At 37.1% G+C, this 21,245-nt stretch overlaps 2 protein-coding genes and 2 pseudogenes across 3 annotated transcripts; 2 read left to right on the top strand and 2 right to left on the bottom strand.

The window, feature by feature from the left end:
* The first annotated feature begins 2,961 nt into the window (after positions 1-2,961).
* LOC104780400 (kinesin-like protein KIN-5D) lies at positions 2,962-8,933 on the top strand. Its single transcript, XM_010504892.2, has 23 exons — positions 2,962-3,145; positions 3,583-3,802; positions 3,897-4,026; positions 4,112-4,267; positions 4,365-4,841; positions 4,935-5,032; positions 5,130-5,286; positions 5,367-5,436; positions 5,533-5,609; positions 5,710-5,763; positions 5,844-5,924; positions 6,032-6,143; positions 6,232-6,318; positions 6,396-6,571; positions 6,687-6,848; positions 6,933-7,040; positions 7,122-7,280; positions 7,365-7,448; positions 7,527-7,732; positions 7,839-7,940; positions 8,024-8,133; positions 8,219-8,370; positions 8,489-8,933. The coding sequence occupies exons 2-23, from the start codon at positions 3,615-3,617 to the stop codon at positions 8,720-8,722; spliced, it is 3,180 nt and encodes a 1,059-aa protein (XP_010503194.1). The 5' UTR covers positions 2,962-3,145; positions 3,583-3,614; the 3' UTR covers positions 8,723-8,933.
* Positions 8,934-9,176: 243 nt separating this feature from the next.
* Positions 9,177-11,101, top strand: LOC147945898 (uncharacterized; annotated as a pseudogene).
* Positions 11,102-11,916: 815 nt separating this feature from the next.
* Positions 11,917-13,804, bottom strand: LOC104780399 (phenolic glucoside malonyltransferase 1 pseudogene; annotated as a pseudogene). Its single transcript, XR_015596799.1, has one exon. The product of XR_015596799.1 is annotated as a phenolic glucoside malonyltransferase 1 pseudogene (transcript).
* A 132-nt stretch (positions 13,805-13,936) lies between these two features.
* On the bottom strand, positions 13,937-19,031 carry LOC104780398 (uncharacterized). The gene is made up of 3 exons (XM_010504890.3): positions 18,454-19,031; positions 14,321-18,325; positions 13,937-14,162 (listed from the first exon to the last, which is right to left on the bottom strand). The coding sequence occupies exon 2, from the start codon at positions 18,255-18,257 to the stop codon at positions 14,334-14,336; it is 3,924 nt and encodes a 1,307-aa protein (XP_010503192.2). The 5' UTR covers positions 18,258-18,325; positions 18,454-19,031; the 3' UTR covers positions 13,937-14,162; positions 14,321-14,333.
* Positions 19,032-21,245: the final 2,214 nt, after the last annotated feature.

Raw genomic sequence — 21,245 nt, 5'->3', positions numbered from 1 at the left:
CTAGCTCTTCTGTCAAAATGTGTTAATGGATCGAACGAGACAGGGGAACAACAAATGTTGACATCATGCTTTGGACACAAGCATGCATTACGATATATCCTAATTACCCGCCATTCTTAAATTTGCGTTACTATTACTATAAATACACCATATCTAGAACCTAAAAATAAGATCTAACATGGCTAAAATCCTAAAACAAACTATAGTGATAAATTCGAGGAATGAATACATAATTGTGTTTTCATATACTGTAGATACTTAAAAGCATTTTTTTATTAATTTGGAAAATATTTTATACAAAAATGTAAAAATTGAAGTAATTTATAATTACTAAAAATGATCCAAACACATTGGGTTAAATACAAAAGTAAACCTTGTCCAAATTCTTGCAAAACTAACAATCTTGCTTATGTTATGTTCTTTTCCTTTCGTATTGTAATATTTTGGGCTTTTCCGCTATCTCTGTCACAAATAAAAATGGTACTCTCTCCGTTTTAATTTAATTGTCGTTTTGGGACTTAATTTTTGTTTCATAATACTTGTCATTTTAGATTTTCAATGCAGATGTTTGGTGAATATTCCTACTGTTTTAAAGTTTTAACCAATCAAAAAATTATGAAATATATTAATAAAGGGCAAAACAAAAAATTTAATACTTTTCTTAATTTGTGTGCAAAACCTTAAACGACAATTAAAAAAATCAGAGGGAGTATAAACTTAAAACTTAACATTGATACCAAAAAAAAAAAAAAAAGGGGTCTTTATAAAATTGTCACGATCCATGTTTTTAGCAACCTTTTTTGACAAAGTTACAATTTATTTTCAGATTTCTCAACTTGTGCATTTTGGATGATTATGCCCTTTCAACTGTTGCAAATCGATTGATTTTTGGGATTTTTGGATTGTTTACTCCAACTAGGATAAACTTAAGACCAAATATATTTTAAAACTGTGATAATTAAGCTTTTCTTTTAGTCAATTGTGTTAGCATTATGTAGCTTTTACAATTAAAAAAAAAAAGCAAATTAAATGTGAAACAGGCATTGGAAATGAAATTGTGTAATGGTGGAGGCAAGGAATCAAAAACCTCTGAAACAATGCATGTGAATCACTAGAGTATATTTACCAAATAAAATGAGTTGAAGTAAGACACAAGCAACCTAATGCAGTACTTTTGATAGAGTGTCTCGCAAGCGATCGAAATGTATGCAGTATGCATATACACATGTAAAGTCTATACATAATATACAAGACTAAAGTTATTTATTACCTCGAAAAACTCATATATCAAACAAATTTGTTTTAACCACAACTTTGTGAGATTATAAACTTCCATTTACAGAGATAAATTACTCTATATTATGATAGTATACATAATAAATCATAAACCGTCTTGAACATTTTTGAAGGGTCTTGTTCCAAAACAAGATTTGATGATATTATTCGTAGCTCCAACAATTTTTGTTCCCTTTATGAAATGGTGAAATTTTTAGATAAATTGTGTTACCTTCAAAGTCATTAGTCAATAGATACGATAAATATGTATAAAAATAGGGATGTTGAATATTACAAAATTAATACGTCACCTATTCCAACAAATATGAACCAAACTATCGATACCATACAAGTAAACCCCACATGTGTTTGGTTCCAAAAGATGCTGCGTAGATATGAGTGCAACGCTGAGCTTGACAGACAAATTTTAAGAGAAAACACAAACAGACACACACACACTTACTCAGATACTATAATATGTGTGTTTGTGTGTGTTGATAGTGAGGGAGATGAGCAAATAAAAAGCAAAAGGGGTTTTTAAAAAGAAGACCACATGTTGAGAGGGATCATATCACATGCTCTCTTAACCCCACACTTTATCTTTGCCTTCTCCCTTTTTCTTCAAGCTTCTTTATTCACTCCTTAATATACACATAACATCTCATGTATAGAAACCACATGTTGCCAAACATATATGTATACATATATTTGCCAAACATAAAATAGAATTCTTCACTAATAATCTAGTAGTATATTACTACTTTCTTACTAATTTCAAGAACATTAATTGTGGTCTAACATTGACATATTGGTTTTACATAGGATTAATTAATTTAACCATAACATGTGAAATAACTTGGGACATGTCTATGGTATCAAACTCATTGGATGAACACATTTGACTTTTGTAAGATTTAGAAGGACAAAAAAGTTTACAAGTTTGATTATAAGTTTTAGTTTTTTTTATTAATAATATTTGACTATTGTGTCATATATAATCTATATATTGTTTTGCATTGTGTGGCTGTCGTTTTTAGTAGATAGATAATTAGGTGAGAAATTAGACTATTTTCACATTGGAGTTTAAAATTTTTTTAAACTAAGCCCGTTAGTTTACTACCTGATGTCTCAAAATTCAAATTTAAAATTTAAAATTTATGTTAATGGGAATGAGCTAATTTTAAAATTAACAAAAAAAAACTCTAAAAAGGTTCTAACTTTTCCCCTCAAAACGGGACAGACAAAATTGTCTTCTAATCTTCTAATCTGAGAATCTGACGTTTTTAAAAGAATTGTCATCTAATCTAAATAGAATTTAGTGGGAAAGAAAAAAACAAAATCTTAATTAATTATAAAACATTAAAAAATGGAAAGAGCAATTAACGCATAATTCAAGTAAACGATTTGATTTGACGCCGTTAACTAAAACAAATAAGTTCAGATCAAAATAACCCAAACTTAACCGGTAGCCTCAATTAAATCAAACCGGATAAGTTTCACAATTCTAGTTTATCTAAAATTTTAAAATGAATTATAGTAATGTGTATGAAACTATGAATTTCTCTTCTTTTTTTTCTTCTATTACAAAAGATTTATAAATAATATGGATAATTAATTAGAAAACCGGAACCAAGATTTCGGTTGGATCCGGTCTTCTTAAACCGTTATAATGACGTCGTTTACAAAACGTTCATCTTTTTAACTTATTAGTTTTGTGCCTTTTACTTCATCTCTCATCTTCTTCTCTCATCTCTCTGCTTTGAGAAGAAGGAACAATAAATGCACTTGAAGAAGTCACACACACTCTCTCTCTCTCTCTCCAAGTCTCTCTCTTTCGTATCCGCCATTGTTAAGCCTTGTCCTTCTCTGTGTAAGTCTTCCAAATCTCCAGAGTTTGTGTTTTGCTTCCTGGAAAAGTACTACTCAATGAATCATTTTCTTATTTTCCAAGATTCTTCTTTTTTAGTGATCGATCGTTTGATCCGATTTCGTATCATCGATCTGTAGATGAACTTTGGTATTAGAGTAGCTACATAATAAAGTAGCTCTTCACCAAAGTGTTCACATTTTGTTTTTTTGCTGATTCATGAAATGGAGTCAATTTGAGTCAGAAAGTTGCTAAATTTGAGTCAAACTAAGAACTTTTTAGGGTTTGAGTATTGAATATGTAGTTTTAGTTTCTGGGTATCTGAAAAAATGTTACCTTTATATATATATATATATGTTTGATTGGTTTTGAGGAATGTTGTTTTGGTTCCTCTTTGGATCCATTTTACTCAATGTGATCGATTTGTGTTTGTTGTGCAGGAGGGGAATTTAAAAGAGTTGAGGGAACCTAAATGGTAGATAATTTCAGCAGAATGGACTCGATTCAGCAACGGAGAGGTGGGATTGTATCTCTCTCACCAGCTCAGACACCACGATCAAGTGATAAATCAGCTAGAGAGTCGAGATCTTCTGACTCAAATTCTTCAAATAGAAATGATAAAGAAAAGGGTGTGAATGTGCAGGTCATATTGCGTTGCAGGTGTGGTTTTATCAGTGGCTAAAGCTGCTCTGTGTTTTTTTTTTGTATTTTGGTCTCTTTTGGGTTTTGATCTTTCTTGCTGGTTCTTTAATAGGCCATTGAGTGAGGATGAGGCTAGAATACATACACCGGTGGTGATTTCTTGTAACGAGAATCGTAGAGAAGTTGCTGCTACTCAGAGTATTGCTGGAAAGCATATTGATAGACATTTTGCTTTCGATAAGGTTATATATATATTTGTCATAAAGCCTGTTTCTTGATTATGCTTGTCTCTCAATTGTCTCATTTTTCTCTCTCTGAACTACTCAGGTCTTTGGTCCGGCATCTCAACAGAAGGACTTATATGACCAAGCCATTTGTCCGATTGTGTTTGAAGTACTTGAGGGTTACAACTGTACCATCTTTGCGTATGGTCAGACCGGAACTGGAAAGACATATACGATGGAAGGAGGTGCGAGGAAAAAGGTTGATCGCTCTACAAAAAAACTATTGAGCTTCTGTATGATTCAGTATAATCTTTCATGTAGTTTTGTTAAATAGTTATGGTTGCTTTTTTTTGTAGAATGGTGAATTCCCGAGTGATGCGGGTGTTATTCCAAGAGCAGTTAAGCAAATTTTCGACATATTAGAAGCTCAGGGGGCTGAATATAGCATGAAGGTCACCTTCCTAGAACTATATAACGAGGAAATCTCAGATCTTTTAGCACCAGAGGAGACTATAAAATTTGTTGATGAAAAGTCTAAAAAATCGATTGCCCTCATGGAAGATGGGAAAGGAAGTGTCTTTGTTCGTGGCTTAGAAGAAGAGATAGTTAGTACAGCGAATGAAATATACAAGATCTTGGAAAAAGGTTCGGCGAAAAGGCGTACAGCTGAAACTCTTTTGAACAAGCAAAGTAGTCGCTCTCATTCAATATTTTCTATCACTATTCACATCAAGGAAAATACTCCAGAGGGAGAAGAGATGATCAAATGCGGGAAACTAAATCTTGTTGACCTTGCTGGTTCTGAAAATATCTCACGTTCTGGTGCGCGAGAGGTATACTTATCTTATTATCTTTGTCTCCAATGTCAGTGTCTTCAAGGCAGTCATGGAAGTTAGTGCTAAGTAATTTGAAAATGGTTGTTGCAGGGACGAGCCAGAGAAGCTGGAGAGATCAACAAGAGTTTACTTACTCTTGGCCGTGTCATTAACGCGCTTGTTGAGCACTCTGGTCATATTCCTTACAGGTACAAGTGATAAGTTGAAACTTTGAAAGGAACTACTAGTTTATAATATTCTTGTTGCCATTAGAGGGTACTCAGGTATTGCCTTTTGAATTTCCAGAGATAGCAAGTTGACGAGGCTCCTGAGGGATTCATTGGGAGGAAAGACAAAAACGTGTGTTATCGCTACAATTTCACCTTCCATCCATTGTTTAGAAGAGACTCTAAGCACTTTGGATTATGCACATCGTGCCAAGAATATCAAGAACAAACCAGAGGTGAGTTTTAACGATGTTCTTCTGCATTATTATAACTCTTACATAAAACAACAGCGCTAGTAACTTCCTCTTGATTCCAGATCAACCAGAAGATGATGAAAACTGCTGTCATGAAAGATCTTTATTCTGAAATTGACCGACTGAAGCAAGGTATAGTTCATAGTATTCCTTTCATGGTATTGTAATTTTTATTCGTTTCTGCTTTCATTATTGCATCTTCTTAATAAATTTCCTATATTTTCGTAGAGGTATATGCTGCGAGAGAGAAAAACGGGATTTATATTCCAAAAGACCGCTATATTCAAGAAGAGGCTGAGAAAAAGGTTTTACTTTTCTCTGAACTGAGTGGTTTTTATCTATGCCTTCCTCTTTTTCAATCCTAAATATGAAAAGTAACACTATTCAGTTGTGTTTAAACCATAGGCAATGGCTGAAAAGATAGAAAGATTAGAACTTCAATCAGAATCCAAGGACAAGGTATGAACCCACATCATTTGATTCCAGATCCCATCAGTGCCTCACTTGGTATTTCTGTAACGATTATGTTGGCCCTGCAGCGAGTAGTTGAACTTCAGGAACTATACAATTCTCAGCAGCTTTTAACTGCCGAGTTGAGTGAGAAACTAGAGAAAACTGAGGTATACGCCTGGGCCTGATTTCTCTTCTAACTCCTCCCAGAGCCATTTTCTATATATGCTAATTGAAATGTATGAAAAGCTAACTGTATCTCTCTACAAAATATCAGAAAAAGCTCGAGGAAACTGAGTGCTCATTGTTTGATCTTGAAGAAAAATACCGACAGGCGAATGCAACCATTAAAGAGAAGGAATTTGTAATATCTAATCTCCTCAAGTCAGGTACTTAATATTCCTTACTATTCTACTTATGACTTATGAGGAATATTTTAGCAGTTAGTGGTTCTGACCATTGTCTTGCGACTTTCAGAAAAATCACTTGTGGAGCGAGCCTTTCAGCTGCGGACAGAACTAGAAACGGCAGCATCAGATGTTTCCAACTTGTTTTCCAAAATAGGTAAATTATTCATGGACCAAAGTTTTCAATTTGTGTTGATAGATGTTCCCTGATTCATATATGCTGTTGTTATGCAGAAAGAAAGGACAAAATTGAGGACGGGAACAGATTTCTCATCCAAAAGTTTCAGTCACAGCTCACACAACAGCTTGAGCTATTGCATAAGACTGTTGCTTCTTCTGTTACTCAACAAGAGGTTCAACTTAAGCACATGGAGGAAGACATGGAGTCCTTTGTCTCGACAAAATCTGAGGTTAAACATCATAACTTGAACTAGATTTTTTTCTTTTTTCTTTCTTCTTTCTCTATGGCCTGTTTTTTGTTTTCACCGACCATTTTTTGCCTCATTCTGCTTTTTTCCTGTATAGGCTACTGAAGAACTCCGTGAGAGACTTTCAAAACTGAAGACTGTATATGGTTCTGGCATCGAAGCTCTTGATAACATAGCTGTGAAGCTAGATGGAAATTCTCAATCGACCTTTGGTAGCCTGAACTCAGAAGTTTCGAAACATTCGCATGAACTTGAGAATGTAAGTCTAGTACTTTATCTATCCCACTAGACCCATTGTTATCTCTGTTCTGAGTCAATCTCCGTCCTTTGTTGTCTCTTATAGGTTTTCAAGGGTTTTGCTTCAGAGGCTGACATGTTACTGCAAGATCTCCAAAGTAGCCTTAACAAACAGGAAGAGAAGCTTATTACATTTTCTCAGCAGCAACAAAAGGTTTAATAATCCTCGATGATCCTTTAAAATGTTAAAATATTGATATCAGACATGTTGGTTTTGAAACATTATTATTTGCAGGCGCACTCACGAGCTGTGGATAGAGCAAGGTCAGTTTCAAAAGTAACAGTAGAATTCTTCAAGACTCTAGACACGCATGCCACCAAACTAACCGGGATTGTGGAAGAAGCCCAGACAGTTAACCACAAGAAATTGAGTGAATTTGAAAACAAGTTTGAGGTGATTCCGGTTCTTGCCTTGTTGACACATGTGCAGCTGCAAATGTCTTGCATAAGCTTTAATGCTATTTCCTCTGTCTTGTAGGAATGTGCTGCAAATGAAGAGAGACAATTGCTAGAGAAAGTAGCAGAACTTCTGGCAAATTCTAATGCTAGGAAGAAAAACCTTGTACGTATGCAATTATGCATGTTAGTTCTTAGGAAATGCATTTGATTAACGGCTTTGAGAAAAATCTTTAATCTTTAGGTCCAAATGGCTGTACACGATCTACGCGAGAGCACATCCACCAGAACAACCACCCTACAACATGAGATGTCAACGATGCAAGATTCAACATCTTCCATTAAAGCTGAGTGGAGCCTTCACATGGAGAAAACAGAATCTAGCCACCACGAGGACACTTCAGCGGTTGAGAGTGGGAAGAAAGCTATGCAAGAAGTTCTCTTAAACTGGTATAAATAAAATTCTCACAGTTTACAAAACTTCACATCATATCTTATCTTAAGCGCCGAGCTTTTGTCATGCATTTGCTTGACTTTTTGAAATGGATAATTGTAGCTTGGAGAAGGCTGAGATGAGTGCACATCAATGGAGGAAAGCTCAAGAATCATTAGTTAGTCTAGAACGAAACAATGTGGCTTCTGTTGACTCCATCGTTAGGTTCGATCTCCGCATAAACAATTCTCTTTGTTCCACCATTTCTCATTTATTACAAGTCACTTATCACTTCAATCTCTCAACAGAGGTGGCATGGATGCCAATGAGAACCTACGCTCTCAATTCTCGTCCGCTGTATCATCCTCTCTTGATGTTTTTGATGCTGCAAATGGCAGCCTTCTTACTTCCATTGATCGTGAGTAGAGCTAACTAACTCCCTTAAATTGACAGATTCAAAAGGTTCTTCATCTTTTTTTGCTGAACGTTTACCCCTTTTTCAGATTCATTGCAACTCGATAGTGATGCATGTACAAAGGTCAACTCCATGATCATTCCATGTTGTGAAGATTTGGTAGAGCTCAAGAGTGATCACAATCACAAGATCGTAGAGATCACAGAGAATGCAGGGAAATGTCTTCTTGATGAATATGTAGTAAGTTTTAAGATTTCAACTCGCACAAAAACAAACCAAGAAAACCGCACATTTTCAGACATTATAGGTTGTCTTAGAGTCTAGTTGCAATACTGATGTGTGTTTTTGGACGCCATAGGTGGATGAACCATCATGTTCAACGCCGAGGAAAAGACCAATCGACATACCGAGCATTGAATCCATCGAGGAACTTAGAACTCCAGCATCAGAGGAGTTACTGAGAGTATTTCGAGATGAGAAATTGTTGAAGCAAGCTAATGGGGATGCAAAGCAGCAGCAACACCTTATCCGTGCTTCTCTTTACGAGGCAGCTGTGTCGGATTCAAGATTCCCCCTCTCTGCGGTGAACTGAAACATCAAGAGGCTTGGTGCTACAAAACCGAAGGACAGGTTAAGTGTTACACTGTACAGAGAGAGTATTGTTGCATACACGTAAAAACTCTTTTATTCATGGAGTTTTTTGGTTTGGAGAATTAAAAACATCAGCTTTTATTTAATATTCTTTATTGTTTATTTATTTGTACTAGAGAAAATTTGGAAATGACATACAATCGTTTATACAATTATACCATTAATATTAGGAAAAAAAATGAAAACTGTATCGAGCTTAGTTATCTGAATTATTCTTTTCTTTATAGTTGTTGTGACTAATGGGGAAGTAAATTCTTGTTGTGTCCTACATTTACCTTGCGTGGGAAGAAAATAAATCACAACTACAAAGAAAAGAATAATTCAGATAACCGGAATAAACGTTAATGATTGGACTCGAGTTTTCATATATACTGTGGAAAATGGAAACTATTAATCGTATTAAGGAGCATGCATCTATGGCTTCCGTCGGTGGATTTCATGAGGAAGAGAAAGATGGTAATCTGTTTATGGTATATCACCATCCCATTCTAAAAACTCCAAGCCCATCCTCCTCTGGTGATCAAGCAGCGAGCCACGACCACTCTCTTCAACCTCTTTTCTTATGTCCTACTACGAGATTCTTGATTTCAAGATTTCAAAAGCATCCACCTATAGACTATTACACACTTTTCTCCTCTATTTCACCCCCTGAATTCATCTTCTCTACAAGATTTCAAAACCATCCATCTATTGACTATCATGCAGTATATTTTCTTTTGGGCAACAATAAAAAAAAATTATGCCAATGGTAGGTGTTCTGCATGCTACAGCTCAAGTTTTGGCACAAAAGAGTATTTCTGTTTTTAGTGTGAAAAAGTGTACCATAAAGAATGTGTCGAGTCTCCACTTAAAATCAAACACCCTTACCACCCGGAGCATTCTCTCCAAGTTTTTCATTATCCTTCCAATCATCGTAACATCGAGTGCTTATGTTGCGGGGAAGTAGCAAAATTTCTAGTTTATTGTTGTACTATTTGTGAGGTTATCATTCATCCATTATGTGCGATGAAGCCAATACCCTTCTTTTTAAACAAGCCTAAAAGTCATGACCACCCCCTAACCTTTTTCCATAGACAAATTTTCTTAATTTGCGACGTTTGTGGTTTGTTAAGAAAAAATGATCCCACCAACATATGTGCTAGATGCAACTTTGTATCTCATAAAGATTGCTTATATTTCCCTCGTATCATCAAGATATCACGTCATCACCATCGTATCTCATACGCTTCTTCTGTACGATCCGGTGATTGGTCTTGTGGGGTTTGTCGTCAAAGTATTCTTAATGATTATTGTGCATATATATGTGATAAGTGTAGTGATTATATTGTCCATTCAAGATGTGCTATCGGGAAAGATGTATGGGATGGAAAAGAACTTGAAGGTGTACCAGAATAAGTCGATATAACACAAGATGCTAGGCCTTTTCATATGATTTCTGATGGAGTAATACTTCATTTTCTTCATGAACACCCTCTTCGACTCAAGGCCAATATATGTTATGATGAAAACAATGTTTGCCAAGTATGTGTTTTACCAATCTATAAAGGTAATTTCTATTCTTGTATCAAGTGTGACTACATTATCCATGAAACATGTGCAAATGCTCCCCAACGAGTACAACATGTGTTACATCCTCATCCACTTACATTGAAGGCTTAAAGTGGATATATCGATAATTACTTCATCTGCAATGCTTGTGGACGACTTAGCAGTGGATTTGTCTACCAGTGTCCGATAATGAAATGCAATTTCGATCTAGATGTAAGATGTGCTTCAATTTCTGAGCCATTTGATTACAAAGGTCATGAACATCCGTTATTCATAGCTTTAGATTTGGAAGAAAAACTCCAATGTCAGGTATGCAAAAGAAAATATTATAAACAACTAAATTGCATCAAATGCAATTTTGTTGTATGTTTTAAATGTTCTACTTTACCATACAAAGCAAGGTATAAACATGACAAACACTTTCTCAAACTTCTATTTGGGAAAGAAATATGTGAGAAAGATTGGTGTGAGGTATGTGAACGTGATTTAGGAGATACAATGTTCTATTGGTGTGATGAGTGTTGCACCACTATTCATACTGAATGTTTATTGGGTCTTCACCCATACATGAAGCCTGATCAAAATTTCAAATTAAATGGGATATTGGAGGTTCAAATTTTTCCCGAAAGTTATCGACCATTATGCGATTATTGCAAGAATCTTTGTCAAGGTAAATTTATACGACATACAACCACATAGCATGTTCTGTCATATGTGCCTTCGAGATTTATAAAGATTCCAGGAAAAATGTATGAGCATCTAGGGGCTTATCTACCCCTCTCTTTAAGTGTAATTTTTTATTTACTTTTGGTTTGCTTTCTCAATAGGGTAAGCTTTGACTTTGATATGTTGTTTAAATATTATATCAAATTGAAACTATCGTGATAATAAGTCTAAATATACATTTAAAATATTGAAAGTATAATGTACGCTTTCTCAAAAGCTCTTCGAAAAAGATACATGAGATGGTTATATTGCTCGTTAAATTCGACCTCATAAGTTTAAAATGTATTTTTACAAACTGAGAGTAAACTTACAAAAGTATGTTAGTGGTATAGTTTTTGTTGAATATGATGAGGAGTACCTGACAATGTCAATAGCATTAAACGTGACTTATAAAAATGTTTAAACGTAACCATTTTTTTTTTCTTTTATTATTTGGAAAACCTTCTTTGAGATATCTTGCCAGAACGTTCACGTATATCAAAAATGTAAAAATTGCAAAGAATATATCCAAATTGTTGTACTCCGAGTCCCTTGGTGAAGATATCAGTTAATTCGAAGTTCACAAAATAAGCAGCAAAATCTCATTATGAATGTAGTGACAATTAATTTCAATGTGTTTCATTCTGTTGTGAAATTTGTATAACCAATTGATGGTCACGATATGACATCATATGCTTATCTTGAATTTATTAAGTTAAAAGCATGAGAGTAGTTCATGATCCTATTTAAGTTAATAGACAATATCTATGATATAATTCCGTTCCAGATAGAAAAAATACGAAAAGTTTCTCGGTTTAGTCTTATATTTGATAGAAAATTACCGCCTATATAGTTAAAGCATATGCAGCCACAATGCACATATTTCTCAAAGTTTATCATTGTTGAATTTCATTTTAAAAAAAATTTGCATGATCACATTTGAAAGAAAAAAAACACTGCAAATTAAATACATTTTACAACAACAAAAAAACACACACAAAAATAGAAACAAAAATAAGGATGAGTCTGTGACAAACAGTGGTACAAACACACAAACATGACTTTGAAATTGTGAGAATCTTTTTTGGCATATCTTCTTTGTAAATAAGTGGTCAAAGTTTTAGTCCTTTATGGAGCAAATCAATGAGAGCATCCATTTCATGTTTCTTGAGGGAGAAGCCAATTTCTGCACCACCATTCCCATCTCTACTCTCGGCCAAAGAAATCGCTTCGCCTCGATCAATCGACACAACCATCACTTTCTCCGGTCTTCCCCACCCAAAATCCAACCCGTATACTCCAAACCGGGTCGAATCCGTAGCAGATACAACCTGTGTTCCTTGTGGAATACTACTAAAAAACTCAACAAAATCAGGGATCTTCCACACCACACTCTCGTCCAATTCCTCAACCAACTCGCTCACTAACCTCGTAGAAGCCAAAAACCCTTCTTCACCCATAAACGTATCTGCCGTTAATGGAATTCTCCTGTTATGGATGACGCAGTTACCGAAATAACTCGATGGGATCGGCGGGATGACTACGTTTCGACAATCCGCACCAAACACAAACCCGACAGGTCTATTCGGATCTCCACCTCGAGCTCTTATTAAGCATGTTAAAGCATATGAATATATAATCACAAACGTAGACAAACGAAGCTTCTTTGACAAGGAAGAGGAGGAGGAGGAAGACTCTCTCTTGAGCCTCTCCCGAAGCGTTTGGATATCGTTGGGAGTGAGCTCAAGAGTGTACCGGACTGCCTCAGGACTAATCACGGGCGACGGACGAAGCTTTAAACTCTTGGGGTTTACTGGTTCTTTACCGCCCGTGAACGTTTTGACTAAAGTCTCCCATGAGTTCAAAACTTTTATATCGCCATTTGGTGGACTTTTTATGACCGTGCGATCGTAAAACGGAAGTAGATCCTGAGGTAGAGATGAGCCTTGATGTTTACATATGTGCGCCCAAGATTTAAGAAAACTGGTTGTTGTTTTCCCATCTGAAACGGCATGGTGTGCGGTTACGCCGATGCAAAACCCTTGGTTTGGAAACAGCGTGACTTGAAACGACATGACCGAGGCTGAGTCGTCGGAGTTTTGTAACTCAGGGACTAACGGGTGTAACTCGGTGGAGCAGAATGGTTCTTTCCCGGTTAAGCGGGAGAACTCCGCTTTTGACTCGGCGACGGTGAATGAAACGGCATCGTTTGGTGAGTAGACGATGTTGGGTTTGGGATCAAGTGGTTTCCAGACGAGTTGGCCGGCGAGTGGGAGATAGTGAGAGAGGGATGAAGAGAGAGAGGTTTTGAGGTTTGGGACGATGACTGAGTCGAAATAAGAGCGGTTTGCTTCGGTGAGTCGAAAGAAGATGACTCGTTCGACTGGAGGTATTTTGAAACAGAGAAGGTCAAAGAAAGTGACTGGGAGAGTGAGTGACTCAGACGAGTCGGAGCTTGAAGGAGTGACTCGCTCCACGTGTATAATATTCAGTGATGAAGCCATTTTCTTTGGTGATGTTTTGTTTTGGTGGAGAGAGAGCCATAGTATCGTTTTGTATATATATGACTGATAAAAAGGATAACACAAAACAGAGCCACTCATTATATTTACACATGTTGAAAAATGAAAATGATTGAAGCATGAATCCAAAGCCTGGGTTAATGGTTTTTAAGGTTCAGCCATCCATGCTTTCTTGATATATGGTTCCAATACAGTTTTATAGTTTTAGATGAATGTCGTCAATCATCGTAGTGAAAAATTTCTGATTTTTGGTCGACCTTTGTTATATATATAACAGCATTTCTTTTTTCTTTAGTATTTCAAAGTTAACCTAATGAAACAATCTTTTTTACTATGCCTATAATATATCAAATACTGACGTTTAATCGAAATAACACCACTAACTAACTTTTTTTTTTTTTTTTTTCTATAAGAATAAAAAACATGGATGACATGAGAACATTAGGAAACCTCTTTCAACCTGTTTGTTGTGTGAGAGAGAGAGAGCTCTGTGATTGTGATTTTTCACTCTTTTCACATCTATTGGGACCAAACAATTATGTCTTTTATACAAATCCATAAGCTTCTCTTTCTGTTAAACAACTAACCATACTATGGCCTTTTCACCTGAAAATACAAATGGCATATCAGAAGGATAACATCACACAACAGGAATGGACTTAAGAGTCAGGAAGGACTAATGAACCTATTGATTTTTTTTTTTTTACAATATGGCTGATCTGATCAATTGAATCTGAATATGAAAGAGAGTGTTTGAAACGCACCTGGTATCACCAATCATGTTTCGTCATCGAAATCATCATTCGCTGAGTTCTCTTGGCAGATAAATGTGTTATCCTCTACCGGATTCGAAACAACAGCAGCAGGATCAGGCTCCCACATTGTTGGCTCATCACCCTGAGTGTTGTTCTCACCATCTTGCTCCTCTGCAGCTTGTTCAGTCTCATTACACAGTTGGTCTGCTGCACGATCCTCGTCCAAACCCGTGGGCTCAACAATCTTAGGCTCTGTACCCATTTCAACTTCGGTTTGTTCTTCACTATTGAAAGCTACAGTGGCAGCTTCTTGTTCCTCTGTTTGCTCCGCAGCTTCCTTCTTCGGTCTCTTCCATTTCTTTGTGGATGAAGTACCATCATCCTCGAAATCTTCTTCTTCTCTGTCTCTGTGTAGATACACCCACAACTTCCTCTCTGAATCGAATTGGACACAAGGGTCTCGCTCATAGTGCAAACGATCCAAGGCCCCACTCACGACTTGATTCACTTGTGAATCCGATACATCCTCCACGATATACTGCGAGTCTCTTATTAAGGTACACACATCAGCTCTTGTCCCAATACTACTAGGCAATCTGGAGGCTGCATCTCTCACCAGACACAGAATTGTGACATGTGGTGGTCTTTCGCGTTTCAACATGAAATGATCTCGAGCTTTCGAGGTTGGCTTCCCTCCACCTCTTCTCAGAGGAGCAACCATCGACTTTCTACCATCAGCAGCTGTGTACACAAAGGCTCTGTCCGGAATTGAGTACCTCAGAAATTCCTCTTTACGGAAATAAGCTCTTGCTTCTTCGGAACTCTGAGTGATTGTGCTAAGGCTCTTTTGGGCTCTCAGATCTTTGAACCTTTCTTTCTCGTCAAGGTTACACTGCATGAGTGACAACGGTGGTTCAGGAAGACTTCCTATTTGCTGAAGAGTTTCTTGGCCATTTTTCAGCCAATTTGCAAATGAATCAACCAATTTGACAAGCATCTTGTGCGGAAGACCCCAGGCTTCAGGCGATGTTACCTCTTCAACAGCCTCTTGTTCAGACGGAAGGAGAACGGGGCCAATCCAAGACCAGCATTTTGTGGACTTCTCATATGTTACAAGTGGCTTCCAACCCTTTGCCCCTAAAGGCGAGGTTTTCGAGGAGAAGATTTTCAGAACCCCTCTAATCAAATCCTGAAGCGGTTCTTGCGTTTCAAGGATACAAGGATCTCCCGGGTTTGACTTCACACAGCTAACAATCTCCTGGATAGTGAGGGATGGCAAGTTTCCATTTCCTTGCTGTGGCGACTTGTTATCCTCTGTCTCCTTGGGCACGGGAGCACCATTTTCTCCAGTTTCATGTTCTGCGTTCTCCACTGCCATAGGTTTGCTAATATCTAATGAATCTTCAGGACGCAAACTTGTCATTGCCATACGCACTGCCGATAGAAGATGTACAATAGAGAAAGAGAAGCCAGTGTGAACTGTTGGTGTGATCAACACAAATGGCTTCTTCTGCGGCTTGGTTTCCACCTCTACTTCAATTACTCCCTTCGCGGCTTTTGGTATGTCACCGATTTCCAAATCACCAGTATCAACCTCCATTTTCTTCTTTCCCTTTCTCTTTGAGACAATTACATCATCAACCGGAATGTCGGAATATAGCTGCAGATCACCATTCTCCTCCCTCCTCTCCATGTCCATCAAAGACTCTCTGGTCTTCCTCTTTTTCGACACGGCGCTGCAAGAAACCAACAACCTGGCATCTAAGTGTTCATCACCACTATTACCGTCACCATCAGAAACCTCATATTTCCTACTAAGTAGACCCAGAGCACTATCATCAACCAATGTTCTCATCTCAAGTGACTCGTCATCTTCATCAAAGCCTCTTTTTCTCCCAGACAAATTTGGTTTTGCAGATGGTCTCTGAAACAGTTGTCTATCAATCATTTGCTCTCTTGTCTGACTATTCTTGTTTGCCCTGAAAATCTCCTTCCTGTTGTTTCTGTCCTTCAACTCACTCAAGCTAGTGACCGGGCCATCTTCAAAATCTCGAGAGGAAAAGTGATTTAAGGGACTCCTGTCACGCATCTTACCCTTCTGTTTTGCCTTGAAGGAGTGCTTCTCTGTTCCTGGAACATAGATTTGTTCTCCAGGTGCACCCAAGTATTTCAAGTAAGCACCCCGTTCATCAAGCAATTGATTATCCTGCATATCATTCTTTCTGGATTTGCTCTTTTTATTATCTTGCCTGGATTTGAGTATTGGAAAATGAGAATTATTCAGCCTATCCACTGAGACGGATGATTTCTTCCGCACAAAGCGATTTCTCTCCTCATCATCATAACCAAGGGATGAATCTGACTCTGTATCATCATTTTCCAAGAACGTTCTGCTATCTCTGAATGCCACAACACCAGACCTCGCATTTGGTACCACATTCACCCTAATCTTTTCCTGCACTTGGTTCTCACCAAAATCAGAATTTAAGAATCTCTCGTTCATTTGTTGCATAGAAGCTCTATAAGATCTCAAACTAGTATCAGGTGAGCCCCTCTCAAACTTCAATTTTTTGCTTCTACTATTCAAGTCATCAGATATATATCTGGGATCAGAAAAGCCATCTCCATAATTCTTCCCATGCCGGTACAAGTCACCACGAAGGTCCGCTAGACTACCTTTCACAGGCTTCATCTGGTCAGCAAATGCACGAGGCTGACTATTATTTGCATATTTACTCGATTTTGCGTAGTTGCTGTGGGGATGCCTTGATGAATATGGTGGTTGACCCATAAAATGTTCAGAAATTGGTTCACCGTCTCTTGAAAATCTGTGTTTCTTTCCAGGCCTTGAGTATCCAGATTTCCCTCGGCGAGAACCCATTCCAAAGAGTGGATCCTGATCATCATCGTCAATATTATCTTCTGATCCAAGAACCAAACCTGAACCATACTTGTGTCTAGCAAGAGAAGAGGGGTTGTACGCAGAATTCATACTTAACCCATTATACACTGGAGCATATGGCCCAACAGATGATTTAGCAAACGGAAACTTCAGTTTCGACTTTGGTTTTCCATATCTATCCTGTTCTAAGGCCGTCAGCTGCCGCCGGCTAGGAAATTCCAAACCTGAATCAACACCATAACCAAAATGACGAGACAATTTCTTTTGAGTAGCCTTCCTATCTTTTTCCTTTCTGCTCCAAGGCCCATCGAAAGGCTCTTCTTTCTCTGATGAATCCTCCTTAACATCATCCTTTTTCTCACGCATCAGAGTCTTTTGGCTCTTTACAATATTCAGGACACGGAGCTTCTCGTCAATACTGTACCCTTTACAACTTATCCAAGCATCCCTTGTCTGACAAAGATTCACCACCATGTCATTATGATACTTCCTCAAATTATGATAATGTTTGCTTCGTAGAAACAAACTACGTCCCTCGAGATAAAGCGCATTCCTCGGTTCACACTGCCCACCTTTCAACATATCAAACAGTTTCTTAACAGGACTGCCAAAGTGGAAATTACGACCCTCGAAAAGCTCTTTCAACGTACGCATAAACGTGAGCTGATCAATATCAGGGAGATAACTGGAGAGACTAAACCTCTCTTCGTCAGTCAAACACTCATTCCAAACATCAACAGAGAGTATACCTTCCAAAGAAGAGAGATCATACAACTCAAAAGGGATACTACAAGTAACGTTCCCAACTTGGCAAAACTCAGCACCAGTTTCCGCTAATTCAAGCAAATCAAAATCATCAGAGCCTGCTCCTGAATCATCTTCATCGAAATCATCATCTTCATCCTCAGAATCAACATTATTATTATTAGCCACTGAGTTTTTACGTAGTTGTTCTTCGTAACTTGACATAGATTCACCACTACCACCATGAGAGTACTCTAGATCAAACCTCGAAAGCTTGACGCTACTCTTCTCGATCGCCATACCCTCATATAGAAAAAAACCCCAAATCCCCACTCAACCTTCAAATCAAGAGTATGATTCTCTTAACCCTAAACAAAAACCCAGAGCACACACACACACACACAAAAAACACTTAGAAATCGAACAAGAAAAACAAAAACTTTACAGTACCAATTCAATCAAAACTTAAAATTTCGATGAATTACGATCAAAATACCTCAAATTGTCTCCGGAATTGAACAAAATTGGAGCTTGAAGGTCTCTGCTTCAGCGAAATTGAGACAAGTTCTCGAGGAGAGGAGAAACCAAATAAAAAACGAAGAGGGGAGATGAATCTGGAGGAAACCCTAGAAGCGAAACCGTATAAATAACGCGATATACTAAAGGAAGGAGGAGAAGACGGTGACGGAGAGAGAGAGAGAGAGAGTTGAAGAAGACGAAGCTGACGTGGAAGAAAGCAGAGCCGTCAGATTAGTGAGGGTTATGTGAAAAGACGAAAAAGGGTAAAGCCACAGAGACTTAGGGCATACTAGGACGAAGAAGACGGTGAAATTGCAACAAACACCAAAAAAAAGGAAAAAAAAAAAAAAAAGTGGTTGGGGAAAGAGAGTGGAAGAGACGGACCGAGTTTGTAAAACGAGTCGACTCAGAGCGAGTCGACACGAGAAGAAAGACGATCCAGCCTTGTGATTAACTTTATTTTCCCATTCTTTACGGCGTCGTTTAGACTTTGGACTTTACTTCTGTTTTGTTTTTTTTTTTGGTCAACGAAAAAGTGATAATAAACTAGCATTTGACAAATGTTATTAACTTAATAATATATATAGTGTTTAGTTTCCAAATGTTACTGATTACCATTATGACATGTGTCAAAAATTTTATCTATCAGAAATTTTGTCAAATGTCTTGAATTGATTTAAACTATAATATTATTATTTCAATATCAGTTTTCAATTAATAGTATGCTATGACTTAAATTAGGTTTCCATATTGTTATAATTTCTATTTTTTAAATTAATTATATTCATTTTAAATTATTTATTTTAATTTCTGTTTTCAGTTTTGAATAGGCTATTTAATTTTATATCTATTCTTATTTCCAAATGACTCAATTTTTATAAAGAGAAGATGTTTTGTATTCAAATTTAAAGTGCATGTAAATTCAATGCATTGAATATATAGGAATTTCAAAATATAATATCTGGTAATAGAGAAAATAGAAACAAATAAACAAACTAAATTTGGAAGTTCTATATATTAAAATAAAATTTGTGTTTAGTGAGTTGTATACAAAGGATGAGGATAAAGAAAATATGTGTTTGAAAAGTAGAATTTTGTTTTTCAATAAAAGAGAAGTTAATTAACATATGAGAAAAATTGTGGGTTTGCCACATCAGCAAAAAAATCTCTCTTAAAATATTTAGAGGATTTGTGAGATCAATATATGTCTTTTCCATTTTTGTCATATTTCTAGTTTAGTTGTAGTATCTTTAGAATATTTATTTTAATTTCTATTTTCTTTTTTGAATAGCCTAGCTAATATTCATAGTATGATGGCACGTTTTTGGTGGGGAACAACTAAAACTAAACGCAAAGTGTCTTGGGTGGCCTGGAAGAAACTGGTTGTACCTAAAAAGAAAGGTGGACTAGGGTTTCGTGACCTACATCTATTCAACCAAGCGTTGTTAGCAAATCAGATGTGGAAACTAGTCCATTGGCCTCAATGTCTCTTATTCCAACTCTTAAAAGCAAGATATTGCAGAGATGAAAGCATTTTTACAGCAAAAAAGAGGAATAAAACATCATATGGTTGGAGTTCGTTACTGTTTGGGCGTGAGCTTTTGCAAAAAAGAATCCAAATCAAAATAGGAGATGGCCGCACCACTGTACTTGATACTGACTCTTGGTTACCGACTTTGCCTCCTCGGGCTCCACATACACTACCAATGTCGGATACTAATCTTTTAGTCGCATATATTATTGATCCAATAACTCTCCAATGGAATGATGACAAAATTCATTCTACTGTGATTCCTGAAGATCAATATTTGATCCACAAAGTTTTCCTCCCTCCATTGCCATTTCCTGATACCTATCTATGGAGTTATACAAAAGATGGAAATTATACAGTTAAGTCTGGATATTGGACGACGCTGCACAATACAAGTGACGAAACTGGTCCAAAACCACCCTTAGCATCTTCACCTGCACTTGCTGCCCGTATATGGAAATTGCCAATAACACCAAAGGTAAAGCATTTTCTATGGCGAGTGGCATCACGGGCCATTAGCATAGGTAAAAATTTGATCAGACGCAATATAAAGGTAAATCCATACTTTGCAAGATGCTGTTCAACAATAGAAACTACAGATCATATGTTGTTTTCATGCCCTTATGCTGTTATGGTTTGGAGAAAGGCGGGTTTTCCAAATGATCAACTATGTGACCCAAGGAAATCCTTAGAAGATAAATGGTTGGATCTTATTGTTCTATTTAAAGACACAACTGTGGATACTAAGTTCCGCTACTTAGATTTTTGGTTGCTATGGAGAATCTAGAAGGGACGAAATGATATTGTCTTCAATAAAAAAATCATCACTGAAACCAAAATCACCACTAAAGCTATATCATATACAGAGGAATGGTTATCTCATTCAACCACGAATGAAGTCCAACCACATAAGGGAAGCTCTCACAGGCGAAACTCACGTTGGACCAAATTACCGTTAGGATGGATTAAATATAATTATGATGTCTCACACCACGACGGAGATAGGCCCTCAGGTCTAGGATGGATAATCAGAAACTCAAATGGTCATGTGCTACACTGTGGCATGGGAAAATTTCAAGGACGTCCTACCCCAGAAGAATCTGAATGCTCAGGCCTCCTATGGGCTATACAATGCAGCTGGGGTCTAGGCTACATATCGGTGATATTTGAAGGTGATAACTTAAACATCACACGTTTACTTAACCAGGACGGACATAACCATAGGCTACAACACTTTC

This window comes from Camelina sativa, chromosome 4, assembly GCF_030686135.1.
Source record: "Camelina sativa cultivar CO46 ecotype springtype chromosome 4, ASM3068613v1".
Taxonomy (NCBI): domain Eukaryota; kingdom Viridiplantae; phylum Streptophyta; class Magnoliopsida; order Brassicales; family Brassicaceae; genus Camelina; species Camelina sativa.
The sequence above is the reverse complement of the archived record's forward strand: the minus strand, read 5'-3'. Positions and strand labels throughout refer to the sequence as shown.